Here is a 13,636-nt window from a genome sequence, read left to right as displayed (position 1 = left end):
TTCTCTAACCTGGAGATTCATTGTTATTCTGTAGAATCTCCAGTCTCCACTCATCAGTTGGCAGCCCTAACTGTGATATTACTATCAATCAGCTATCTTGGTTTCACTACTTTGATTAAAATGGCTGGCTATCCACGGCTGCATTTCAGTTCAGGGGGGGAATCAAGAGATTGTTCATGTGTTTCCTTTATCTCTTCTAATTTGGCTGTAGTTTTCATGGAAAGCATATGAAAAGCTACAGAAGTGGAATTCACCTCTCCCAAGGTCTTTGGCATCCAACTGCGAGTTACTGTGGAAAGCAGCAGGATCCAAGCTGTGAACTTCTTTTATCAGGGGAGGAAGGCACAGTGTTGCTGGTGGGAGGGGAGAGTATAGAGAGCAAGAATTCATTTTTATTGACACATTTAAATAGGACAAGATGAGAGAATCTAATTTATTAAGAAAGGTTAGGAACATTCAAGCCAACATTTGCCGTCCAAGGGAAAGGTGAAGATGATCTTGAAGGTATATATGACTCCTGAGGTCTTTAGCTGTGACTACACAAGTTCTGTCAGGTTACTTTGGTGCCTTATTATCTTGGGTGAAGAGAATCTCCATGTCCTTGACTTGTTTTCTGTTCCTCCCACAGTAGCCATTAACTAAGCATACTTCAGAAGAAAGGGCTTATCATTTTCTTACTTTTGGACTAGATTTTACAAGTAGGATGTTTTCTGAAACGCTTTCCTGTTTGTTCCCACAGCCTTGGTCTTATCAGTTAATTGGAGCCATTTTGCTGCAACTTACTGTTTCTGGAAAGTATTTTGTTATTTTAAGCAATTAGTTGTAACACCTGGTCAAATCTGTTCTATTTCTAAGGGCGGGAGAAAAAGATAACTTCCCTAAAATGGCTCTTTTTTCCCTTTAAGATTGCTCGAGCCTGGTCTAGGAGGCTGCCGAAGGGTGGCAACTTAGAGATGGTGGGCATGGTGAAGGAGAGGGTCCACAAGCAGCATGATTTTGGGCCTCGTCCCATGCGTGCACTGGATCGTGCATCAAAATGTACAGAGAACAGCAGCCCAGGGAACAGCAGACCCATTTGCGATATTTCATCTGCATTAGAATTTTCCTTAAGCAGTTAAGGACACAAAGAACTTTATTTTTGTGGCCATTGTGAAACAGCATTTGCAGACTGAAATGTGCAATCCTGTGACAATGTGTCCCACTGAGTTTTGCAGGCTTACTTCCCTCTTGCACACAAAAGGACATAGGATTTCAAATGTAGGCAAATCAAAATGTCCTCTGACTTCTTCAAAGGAAATTATCCTGTGAGCATTGATATTTGTTCCCAAAGAGACAAATGGAAAGTCTACCCAGGAACTGTTTAAAGTTCTCATAGGATTTGGGGCATGGTCCTCTAACCTTGAAAGTTAGAAAAACACATTTCGTAAGCATCATTGTAAACAGACAGCTAAATTTTGCTCAACAGCCATTAGACTACAGAAATTATATTTGGAAGCAAATAAATGCTACCTTCTGTTGTGATTCTTACCCTCTGCTTTATCTGATAGAGAATCAGGAAATTTAATATTATTTTTAAAATGATCTATATTACATAGTTTGTATTTGTTTTATTTAAGAAAGACTGACATTATGGTGTATCTAATTAATTCAATTCAATTCCTAAGCATCATGATCACAGTGCAGTACAGTAGCATTTGATGTATGTGGCCGAGGGTTATCAAAGTCAGCCACAGAGAAGCAAATAGAGCATGAACAGGAATCATAACTAACATTGTTAAAACAACGAAATTGAAAAGTGATTATCATGTTTTAAAAGCATCTACAGGTACTGTTTTCTTAGCTGGCATTCTATGTGAGACAAACAAATCAGCAGGACATATTTTTTAAAATGCTTTTATCCATTCTCTTTTTTCATCTAGACTGCATTATGTTTTTAGTTATGCCACAGACTTTTCTTAAATGCTTTATGTATTTCCCACTCATTTTCTTCCTGATGAACAAACCATAGAATTCACCAAAAGACAGTCCTCAAAACCTCTGTGATTTGGAGGAACAAATGCCGCTGCTTGACCAGATGAAAGAAATATTGTTGCCAGAACTGCTTGAAGTAAAGCCTCCTGAGTATGAACCAAGTAACTTAGTCAAGAAAAAGCAATCTGAACCACTTTTTGTACCAAGCAGTTCCCCAGGTATTATAATGTTTTGAAATACATTGATGGTTTTTCATTGATCTAATAAGAAAACTGAATATAGTATATTTGGATTGTTTTGACGTGGTAGGGTTTTCTTGTTAAAATCACTATTGATGTGTTTTTCTTGTTTCATACATTGTAATTTCTTCTCATGGCCTTTTGCATCGATAAAAACATTTTTTTTGAGGCAGCCATTTGTTTAGCACAATTCCATGAGAATGTGCTCATGAGTCAATTCAGTTCATTTCCTGCAGCTGCTCGTATTAATATATGAAAGCACTTTCACATTGCATCTTCTGTATTCTGGGCATTGTTTGGTAGGTTCTAGAAATTGCATCAGCACATAAAACTAGTTGACTTCTCACAGTGGCTTTTACTGCTTGGCGTGGTAGGGCGATCTAAAAGTTAAAATATAAATAATAAAAAAAATAAAATGCTAACCTAAGGCTGATTACAATGACTCCCAATATATTGTATCTAATATCTACTTACACTTTTACTGTCAGAGGAAACAGAAAGTAGTAACTGGATCGAACCCAAAAAATCCCAGGATATGTTCAAGATTATCATTATGAGCCCACCAGGGCACAAAATCCACTGCTGAATTCTAGATTTTTTTTCTGAATTCATTAGTATTCCTAATGCACACCTAATCATATTTTAAAGATGTGTTTCTGATAATGCATTCATCCTAGCATTTTATTTACTATTCAATGAAGGAAGTATTGCAGGGTGTTCACATCGCACTGGGAGGTAGTTCTGTTAAGAAGAGTAAGAATGTACAGAGGTTTAAACTTCCTTGGGAATGCTTGAAAAATTATCAGTGTGAACAAATCTAAAGGTGTGGGGAAAGACTAAAAAGAAAGAGCAAAGAGAAAAACAGGAGAAAGGGAATATTGCACTATGAATTCATTGCTTTGAGAGTATGGGGTGTGGGAACTGCTGTTTGTAAACTGGTTACAAGAACATACCATCTGTTATGTAGTTCAGAATTTACAATCCGCACATATAGGCACACCTATATGCTTTTGAAAATTACATAATAATGTTCTGCAATCACAAAAGAATACAACCATACATCATAATTATATCGATACCCAGAGCATCCATCATTCTCTAATGTTATTGTTCATATCATGTTAAGGTTATTGTTATAATGTTATTGCTGTTATCACATGTTTTTACTATATGTTATCTGTATCTTTCCCGTTTCCTGTAAACCACCCTGAGCCTCCGGGGAGGGCGGTATATAAATATAAACAAACAGACAAGTATGAAATACAACCATAACTAAAATTAAAACGAGTTTTAGTGAAATGGTGATGATTCTCAGTCGTGCAGAGCCGTCAGCTACCTATCGACATGTTGCCACGATTCTTAGAAGATGAAGGATTTTATGTTCCAAAAAAGCCTTCTGTTTGTAGGAAAACATACCACAAAATGGGAAATCGTCTTCTTCAGCAAGCAGGGGTAAATTTATTGTTTTGTTTCAGAAATTGTTTTTTTTTTTAATTAACGGGCTACATCCTCATTTCTGCTCTGGTGCAAGAGATTCTTGTGCAACAGAAAGTTGACTTCTGGTGTTAGTGGAATTGGAGGCACAGGGTACAACCCAGTACGTTTAAGAAACTCTTCATGTAGTGAATCAGAGGGTGATTAACAGAGCAACCTTCAGGGGGGACTAACAAATGGGGTGGGTTGGAAGTGGGGCAAGGAGGAGTGTAGAATTCCTGTCATGTAGTCAAAACCTACTGACAGAGACACAGTTGTGGCACAATGCAGACTTTATTGAGCTGAAAACCATGGTGAGATGTGAAGACTCCATTCTCTACCTCCTCGGGGCCACGGAAGCAAGAATGCACAACATGCATCTAAGTGAGATCGCATTGCAGGTGAAACTTGGAAAGGCTGTCTGGTTGCCACTCTCCCCTCCAAGAGAATGTCAGGGACAGCAGACTGAGCTGGGGGGAGGGGGAGAGGTGGGACAATCCACAACCACTATCCTTCCTGTTGGATCTTCACCTGCAGGAAGACAAAACAGAGATATGTGAAGTCTTGACAACCAGGCACGAGTGCTATGCTGGGCGTAGCCAGGGATGTGTTGTCCTGATGCAAATGCAGCCCCATGAGGGGGGTGGGGAAGAGAGAGAGCTTTGCCATGAATCTCCTCTTGAGGCACCTAATGGTACTATCTGAATTACAAACACTTGTCTTCTGTTGAAGTCCTGTTGAAGTCCTCAGGGACTGCTGGCAATACATCTATAGTAGTAACTTGAGTTGCTGCTCAAGGCTGTGTTCCTTCAAGGAAATAAATCAAAGGGTTGCCTGGGAAGCTGATTCATGATGTATTTGGAGCAGCTTCAGCACCCTCCCCCCCAACCTACCAACATGCCTTGTCCTCTATTGTGGGTGAGAAACAGGCAAATGACAGAGCTGACAGTGTTGGGCTCAGTTCTTCCAGGAAACTTTCCTGGGATCTTTCCTAGGATGTCAGAGGCCATGGTTTATGTCACCTCTGCAAGAACTCAGTGCTGGTCTTGGGTATGGAAGGTGCTGTCACAGTACCTGCCTCAAGCAAGGGGAATGGGGGGAAAGTTTTGGATCCTTGCCCTTTTTAACCTGCCAGTGTGTGGTTGCCGCTTTCAGTTGTGGGTCCAAAGGTGCGGTACCAGTTATGTTTCTGAAATGAGAGAGGTCAGCCATAGAGTATAAACTTTACTCCGTGTTAGGTGTTAGCACGAGGTACTCGCCTTTAGTGCTAAGTGCCCTTTCTGTGCTTGTCCCACCACCAAAGTATGTCACTGCTTACTCTAAGTCTGCACAGCAGAGAACTCCAATCTCCATGCCATGTAGTGTAACTACTAAGTTGTATGATGTCCTGGCTGAGGTGTTTGTAGCCTGAAGGAGGCCATGATTGGGTGCTGGGTGGGGGGACTTAGCCTCCTCTGGGAAGGGAGGTGATTGATTGAACCAGTAGTAGGCATCTGGAGCTCCTTGGGGTCCAATGGACATGGCTGCAGCAGTGGGAAGGCATTTGAATTTTTAGTTCAATTTGTCCCTATAGGCCACACTATGTTTCTTGTTGCCATAATTTTCCATCTCTGACAGGAGGTATTTCCAGGTTGAAAAGGCTCAGGGAGCCAACTAACTCTGGCTGTGTCCATGAAACCACTCACAACCACACAGGCCTAAACCTTAGTTACACCAACAGGCAACCACCGTGGGCCTTCACTGGCATCCGAGAGCCATGGAGAGGTGTTAGGGTACAATTGTAACAGGCCCTCACACCAGCCTATCTTGGAAACAGGCCAGCTCAGGTGTCAGTTGGTTCTCTGAGGGCTTTCAGCCCCCCTCCCCAGATTGAGCTTCAAAATACATAATTTGCTGCCAGTGGCTGTAACAATGGCCAAAGGAGTAAACAGCTTTAAAATAGAATTAGATAGATTTATAGAGAACAGGTCTACTAGTGATAGTGACTAAGGAGAACCTCTATGTTTGGGGTCCACTAAACCACTGAATCTCAGAGCCAGAAGGCAACATCAGGGGACGGCTTTTGCTTCTCTGCACTATTGTTGGCTCTCCAGAGGAACTGTGGACATAGGATGCTAGACTAGATGGACCACTGGTCTAATCCAGCAGGGCTCTTGTTATGTTCTTAACATTGTTGTGCTTCTGAATGACTTTTTCAAGGGGGAAAACTGGTTTGAAGAAAGTGGTGAAATAATTTCATTACCTTCTCCAATCAAGCAATCAAATAACTGCAGAGTGTTTTTTCCTGCTAAGACTGACGCACAACTACAAACAACATACAGAAAGGTTGGTTTTGTCTTGCTTGAAATTTCAACTTTTTATCAACAAATTAGTTCAGTTTTTCCTCTACTGTTTAGGTTACTTAAGTAGGATTAAGTTACTTCATTGTTTGAGATTCTAGCCCCTCCAAAATTCTACATAGGCTTGTAAAAACAGTGAGCTTTGTCCCTCTTAGAATTGAACAGATTTATTTTAGCATGAACTTTCATATACTAAACCCAATATTAACATGTCTGCAAAGTTTTATCCTCAACTGACATTCATACAAGGGTGGGGGGAAGAAACCTATTAAAAACGTGGTCCAAAAGAAACAGAGTTCTGTGAAGAGTTCAGATTATAAGCACAGTGATAATGTAAAATTGCAGTTGCTAAACCCAAAGTGTGAGGCGAAACCTCCATAACATTTGAGGCCTAAATAGATGGTATCAAACTTCCAGATAATTCTAATTCAGTCATTTCATGTTGGGGTCACCCTTTAAAGTCTGCTGAATAATGCGGACTTTCACAGTATGAATGGAATCATTATTCCTTCTTAAAATGTATTAATGAAGAGAGTTGGGGAGAAAGGCTTTTGCTGCATTAGAAGTTGTGCTTTGTACTAGTAAAATAGATTTAATAGATTCAAGTATCAAATTAGGTTAAAAATTGCATATCTTATAGAGTTATTGAGAGGATAAAATGCAGGAGAGGAATGCAGTGCTATAAACCACTTTGGAGAGGATACTGGGGGGCTTTCCGCACTCCTGCAAAATCGCACAATGGTTGCCAATTGAAAACGCTACTGATTTGCCATTATGCACAACGTTGTTGACAATCTGCCACACAAGCAGCTACATATTATTTATTGATTATTTATTTATGTATTTATTTCATTTATATACCACCCTTCTGGCAAGCTGACTCAGGGCAGTGTATAACATCAAATAAAAAATAGCATAACTGAAATAACATATTGAAACAATTTAAAATCATATATAACTGACAGCAGCCTCAGTTTCAGCTGTTATTTCTAGTGCTGTCCCTACGAATCGGTCTATTGCCAGATTAAGATGTTGACATGGGGTGTTTTTTGAAGGGGGGCCCATTGGATGTTATGGAATCACTGGCCTCAACCAAAAGCTTGGCGGAAGAGCTCCATCCTGCAAACCCTGAAAGGGATTTGAGAGTGGCATTATTTCCCATGATATTCACTCACTCTTTTTTTTGTTCCAACATCTCTAGTCATACAGGTTTGGCAGGTTTTTCAAACCACACAGAAGCCCCAAAGATTGTGCACCAATGGCAAAAATCTCTCTCTAATTTTTTGGATCAAGAGTATGTATTTTAAAGACAGGATATTTCTCCCCCTAATACAGGCAATGCAACCTGGAGTAGAAAGCTGTATGATAACTAACTCTGGTGACCAGAACAACATTTATCAACTAGATCTCAACATATCAAATATTATTTTCAGCCATCATTATCTTTTTACTTGTGAGCATGTGCTGGCCGCCAGGTTACTTGCACTTTACGAGTGCTTTCAGAAAAGACAGCAGCAAAACGTTACTCATTTGCTATCTGAAAAAGTAAGAGAGCCCTTATTCTTTTTATTGTTTTTTTGGTTACAGAATAGTTTTGACTGTGTAGTCTATATTGTTTCTGAATGTCACAGCTGAACAGACTTGGGAATTGCCTGTAGTAGCTGATTTGTATGTGATTTGTTGTAAGCTAACTTGGAAGTATTTTAATAAGTATGAAATAGATAAATACATCAAGTACATATGTCCGAGAACAAAGGTTCCTTTGTGAGGAAGAAAGAAAAATGTTGGATCCAGTTCATTCATGATTTTACATTTTTATGTGACTCGCACTCCATTTGATGCTTTTACTCTGCAATTTCTATTATTTTTACATAAGGTTATTGATGGCCATTTTAATGATTCACTTTTATTACAGCTCAGCGCATTAACAAATGCCACAAAAGTAGCAGAAAGGAATTTAGAAACAAGTCCAATGAGCAGTAAAATTTTAGAGGATTACAGATTGCAGATAAGGTATTGGTATGCATGAAAACAATTGACAAACTATCCTTATTTTACTTTTCATAGAATGGCCCTGTAAAATCTGTTGGAAAGGGGACAATATGCTCATATTACATACCAAACAACCTCCATACTCTGCAATGTCTTGATTTGCATACATTTCCAAGGTGTTTCAGAATGCAAAGGGAATTAAGCCAGTTTAGCATTCATTACCAGTTTTTTTTATAGAAATGGCCATAATTTTTCTTCTTTCTTATATTGGTGTTTTTGCATTTCTTCTGGAAGTATGCTACATACTTCACTAGTTTAAGACTTTAATTGTCTGGGATTTTCCTATGTTAAGCAGTGTGCTCCTGTTGCTCTGTTTCATATCACAGCAGCTGTACGTGGGTTATAGGACAGGAGAATATTGACCCTGTTCTTGACTGGAGGAAAATTTTAAATATTAGTTGCTTGGCTTGAAGACTAGGGCAGGTTAATGGAATAGATGGGAATGGGATAAACTCTTCATGTGAAGTTGACCAACAAGAACAGGTAGCAGCTCAGTCTATCATCATTCCTTTATACAGTCCTATCTGCATGTTTAAAAGTAAGTGTATCCTGAAATTGGGAATTTTGTTCCCAAAAGTCAAAATTCCTAAACTGTATTTAATTTCGTGACAAATTGTTTTTGTTTTCTGTTCTAAAAAAAGAAATACTAAAAAGTTACATGACACAGAGCATCAGAGAGATAGTTCTTTAAAACAAAATATGTTGAAAGCATGGAAGCAAATAAAATCTATACGTCAACAGCAAGGATTTACCAGCACAACTGTAAAGCTGCAGTTTCGAAAGTGAGTAGAAAAGACAGTATTTCTTGTGACCTGGGCCTATTATAAATGTATCAGTTTTCAACACAGTCAGTTCATCAACCCTTTTAAATCATCCTTTAAAAAATGTTTTAAAAACATTCCCATTTATGCATATGCTGTGATACTGCGTGGTTTCCCCCCTAGCAATTATGTACCTTAAAAAGTTCCTACAGTAACTCTGGGAGGGGGAGTGAGAGTTTGAGGAGGGAATTCCATTGCTAGGCAACATCATTCACATTCCACAGCTTTTGATTCTTTGTTGAAATTATGATTCAGCAGCCAGTGCTACACACACCTGAGCATATTTTTAAGACTGTTTGGTGATCCTTTTGTTGTTAGGCAGACTATTGGTTTGTAGCTCAGGATGATGAGTTGACCTTTCATCACTGGGAAACAATCGATTACAAATAAAAATCAATTTGTGCCTCAGAGTTTTGAACAAGTTGTACCCCTCAAGCTGAAGGAAAGGAACAGGGCTGATTCAAATGTAAAAACAAAGGAAACAAAGGGCAACTAAGAAGGCAATAGAAAAAGCCCAATGTACAAAAAGGCTGACCATAAATGTATATTGTACAACCAACTAAAAATATTAAACACACCATAGAACTTTATTAAATATTTTTTTACTTATAGGAATAAATCATGCTACAACTATATACCAAATGACACAATTCACTTATACAAGGAATTACCTAACACATCTGTCACAAACATTATTTTTATCAAACGTATCACATAATGTCCCCTAAAAAATTAGCACAATCTTCAAATTTCCAAGTCTCCATGTTGTGTCTGTTGAATCTTCAAATACAGTCCAGGAAACTCCCGGCCAGGACATCCAGGAGATACCAGGAAAAACTCCCGAACAGATACTGGGCCCTCCTGTTTCACACAAGCTTTATCCAGGGGACAAACAAATCATCTGTGCAAAGACAACAATAACATTACAACTAGAGATATATTAATAAACGAGAAGAAATTTCTTAGACTCCCCTTAAAATATTAGGTTTTAATAATAATCATTTTAATTTGACAATTTCCTAAAATCCAGGGCTAGGGGAATATGAAACCTTTGGAAACATTTATGGTCGGCCTTTTTGTACATTGTGATTCAAAAGTTAAGCAGGTTCTCTGGAGAGATGGAATATACATTTACCAAATAAATAAATAAATACAGATATATTTGTAAATACAGCAAATTTGAAGGCAATTTGCCTTCTTGGAACTGTTTTATCCAAAGGACATAAAATAACACCTAGGGGTGATGCTGGCCCTGAAACTTTTCAATGTTCTCAGGGGGACAGAAAATGCAATGTCAGTTGTAAGAAGCCATGATGTGAACTATGTAAATGAATGCCAACAGTGTGAAATATGAAAACATGAAAAGCTTTGATTAGAAGTAGACAAGACTGTTAGAGGTGCTTACATTTTCTGGAAAAGAGCAAAGGTTGGTATTGTCCAATATTATCTTGAAGAAACAAATCAGGTATGGCTGGGAAATTCACAAATAAACCAAGTTGAAGATGGCCCTCTTCTTTGTTTTGCCTAGATATATTGTCTTTGAATACTAAGCTGTGATTAAGCTTTGGTCCACATAGAGCTTTACTTGGCTTTAAAGGAGATCAATATATGTTGACTTTCCCAGTAGTATTGCTTCATTTCTTAGTATAGTTGTTGGCATTTGAAAACACTTCACAGAAACACTTTCAGTGACCTGTTGTCACTCCATGCCTCTTAATCTCCTCATAAAGGTTCAGATTCCATCTAGAATCTTTTCACAAGTCTGGGGGACAGTTGTCCCTGCGTACTGTGTGAGAGTCCTCTTGATTCCCTCCCCCCAACTATTCAGAGGATTTCACCATCGTCCAGGAGTAGCATTTTTGTTGTGGTTTGGGCTATGATGAGAGGGGAGAATTACACACATGCTGTGCAGACTGTGATCATATAACGTGGAACTATACGTTTTCATATTATACAGTTTGACTGGATGAGTCCATTAAGGATATATTTTCTTTGGGGGTTTATTTTACACATGAAGTTGACCTGCATGATACTTTGCCTGTCATGCAATTGAACAGCTGGCATGGAGCTTCAATCATTTACTTTCCGTCTTTCAACAAGGGTAACAAAGAACTTTGAATCAGATAAATATGCCTCTAAAGAAGCTGAACAAGAGATAAGACAAGAAAGAGAAGAAAGTGACACCAGTCTGTCGAATAAGATGTCAATGCGGAAAAAAAAGAAGGTTCTTAAAGAGTTTCTGAATAGTGAATGTTTTTGCTATGGTAAAGTTAATTATAGTAGTCCTGTGAATACACAGATTCAGGTGGGTAGCCATGTTGGTCTGAAGCAACAGAACAAAAAATTGAGTTCCGTGGCACCTTTAGGATCAAACTTTGTTCTACACAATGTCTGATACAAATATTTGCATGACTATGCAACACTGTAGATTAATTAAATGTCTATACTGCCATCCCCTTGCAGCTCATTAATAATAGAGATAGTAGTAGTGGTGATAGGAGCAGTAACAGTAACAACAATAGTTAAAATAACAACAGTAATGAACATTAACATTTTAACTGTAACTGTAACCCCATAGATCAGCCAATACAGGATTGTCCCTTGATGTACTTAATGGGCATATCTGTATGGGAAGAGGGGTTCTGGGGGCCCAGTGGATGTTGCTGGTTCGATTGGCCTCAACCAAATGCCTGGTGGAAGAGCTCTATTTTTCAGGCCCTGTGGAACTGTGCTATCTCTGACAGGGTCAGGATCTCTTCAGGGAGCGCATTCCATCAAGTTGGGGCCAGGACAGAGAATGATCTTGCCCTGATTGAGGCCAAACGTGCTTCCTTGCTGCCAGAGATTGTCAGCCAGTTGGTGTTGGCTGAATGCACCTTTGAGGTGCATAGGCAGGGAGGGGGTCCCCCAGGTGCACTGGTCCCAGCCTACCTATGACTTTGAAGATGATTATCAAGAACTTAAGCCTGATCTGGGATTCAATTCATAGCCAGTGCAGTTGGACAGAATATCCAGTCTGAATACTGAACATCCAGTTTAAATTTAGGATGCCAATTTGCTTATATACCATTATTAACAAATACTTTTTAAAAATCTATACTTATGCTGCTTTCTAGGGTTGCTTGGACTCGTCTCCTTCTTTTCTAAGCTCTGCAGACTCCAGAAAGATAAATGAACCACTTTTGACACCGCATCTTACCTTCACGACTGAAATAACTGGCATGGACATGTGTCCTCTGTGAGTTTCAAGGGTCTTTTTAAGTATTGAAAAGCATATATTTTGCATTTATGTTTTTGCATTTATTAAGACAGGATTTAAAATGTCTAACTGTCCTGTAACATGCAGACAGTAAAGGAAACAATATGGAAACAATCAGACATTTGGTTTGAATGCTTATTGGACTGATGCCTGGTCTAGCACATGTGAAAATAGGACATGATTTATTTAATTTGTGAAATTTATGACTTCTTTCTTTTGGGTTTGTGTATTTATAATTAAGTAAGATATTTCATTTTTATCTGCTTGGTACCTCCCTGTGTTTTCAGAGTTGAACAAACAAGAAGAGAAAAAGTCAGAACAAAGAAGTACTTCATTAAAATATATTACAACAATAAATTGGTCTCATGTACATCAGAAATTTCTCTTCAACAGGACTTCAAAGTAATATTTCAGCAAATTTTCAGAATTCAAGTATTAAGCTGGCCTGAAGCGCTTAGATTAGAGGTATGGTTGTTTAATGGATGCATGGCACAGTAGTATGTTTTAGCAGAAGACTTTCACTGGAATTGATTTGTACTCAACTATAGTTCTGTCTTGGTTTATGAACTACAGTTTATTATTGAGGGGTACCTTCCCCAAATATGCTTGAACAAGATTACAAATAGCAAAATCAGTATGAAAATAAAATCATAAGTGACAGATTAAAAGCAAAGAAGAGAAACACCGTTTTGAGAACAATTCAACAGGGGGGTAGAAAACTGTCGACAAAATGGTCACAGAATTGTAAACAGCAGGATAAAAGTATTTCAATGCAAAGTAGTTAACAAGACTTTAAGCATTAAAATAAGCCATAACGCAACACTACAAAACAATTAACAGAATTAGTGCAAAGGAAGAATGTTTTCACGTAGTGCCTAGGATGGGAATTTCACAGCTGACATTTCATCCCTGTAAAATTTTTAAAAGTGGCTGAGATAATTTTCTAGAAAATTTCCCATTTCTGAAGATTCAGACCGTTTCCAAATGGAGGGGTAAAATGCGAGTGGCTTCCTGCTTGCAAACGCGGGATGGTAAATCTTGTGTTTGCAGCCCTCCTCATGGGGAGACTCCTCCTGCATTTTCCTTCTACCCTGTCACGGCTTTTTGCCTCCTGACAAGGCTGCAAGGGAAAATAAGCTGAACTTCTCTCCCCCACCCTGCTCCTTAGCTTGTCAATCATATCAAGCCACCAATCACAGCACAGCAGTTCTCTTGTGAACTGAAACTTTCTCCCCCCCAGCCCCCAAATTAATTTTTTAAAGGCACTTCCACATTGTAATGCAGTAATGCCACAAATACATATGCATTTTAAATAGAAACCATAGCTGCATTGCTATGGAGAAACGCCAGAATGATACAGCATTTCCCCCCCTCTTTTGAAATTCATATTGTTCTGCAGTTTATTTCTGTCTGAACACATCATTTGGGGGTGTTCAGTGAGCAGCCCACTTTGGACTACTCACTGGCTCCAGATGCCACTCC

At 38.8% G+C, this 13,636-nt stretch overlaps 1 protein-coding gene across 1 annotated transcript in view; it reads left to right on the top strand.

Annotated features, from left to right (window-relative positions):
- Nucleotides 1–13,636, top strand: part of CC2D2B (coiled-coil and C2 domain containing 2B) — a 57,621-nt gene that overhangs the window by 3,731 nt on the left and 40,254 nt on the right. Inside the window, 9 exon segments of the mRNA XM_077350233.1 lie at nt 2,009–2,189; nt 3,526–3,662; nt 5,883–6,008; nt 7,358–7,567; nt 7,938–8,035; nt 8,716–8,856; nt 10,996–11,119; nt 12,012–12,133; nt 12,442–12,619. Of these exon segments, the coding sequence (XP_077206348.1) occupies nt 2,009–2,189; nt 3,526–3,662; nt 5,883–6,008; nt 7,358–7,567; nt 7,938–8,035; nt 8,716–8,856; nt 10,996–11,119; nt 12,012–12,133; nt 12,442–12,619 (1,317 nt within the window).

This window comes from Paroedura picta, chromosome 8 (genome assembly GCF_049243985.1).
Source record: "Paroedura picta isolate Pp20150507F chromosome 8, Ppicta_v3.0, whole genome shotgun sequence".
NCBI lineage: Eukaryota > Metazoa > Chordata > Lepidosauria > Squamata > Gekkonidae > Paroedura > Paroedura picta.
This window is presented reverse-complemented; position numbering and strand designations above follow the sequence as displayed.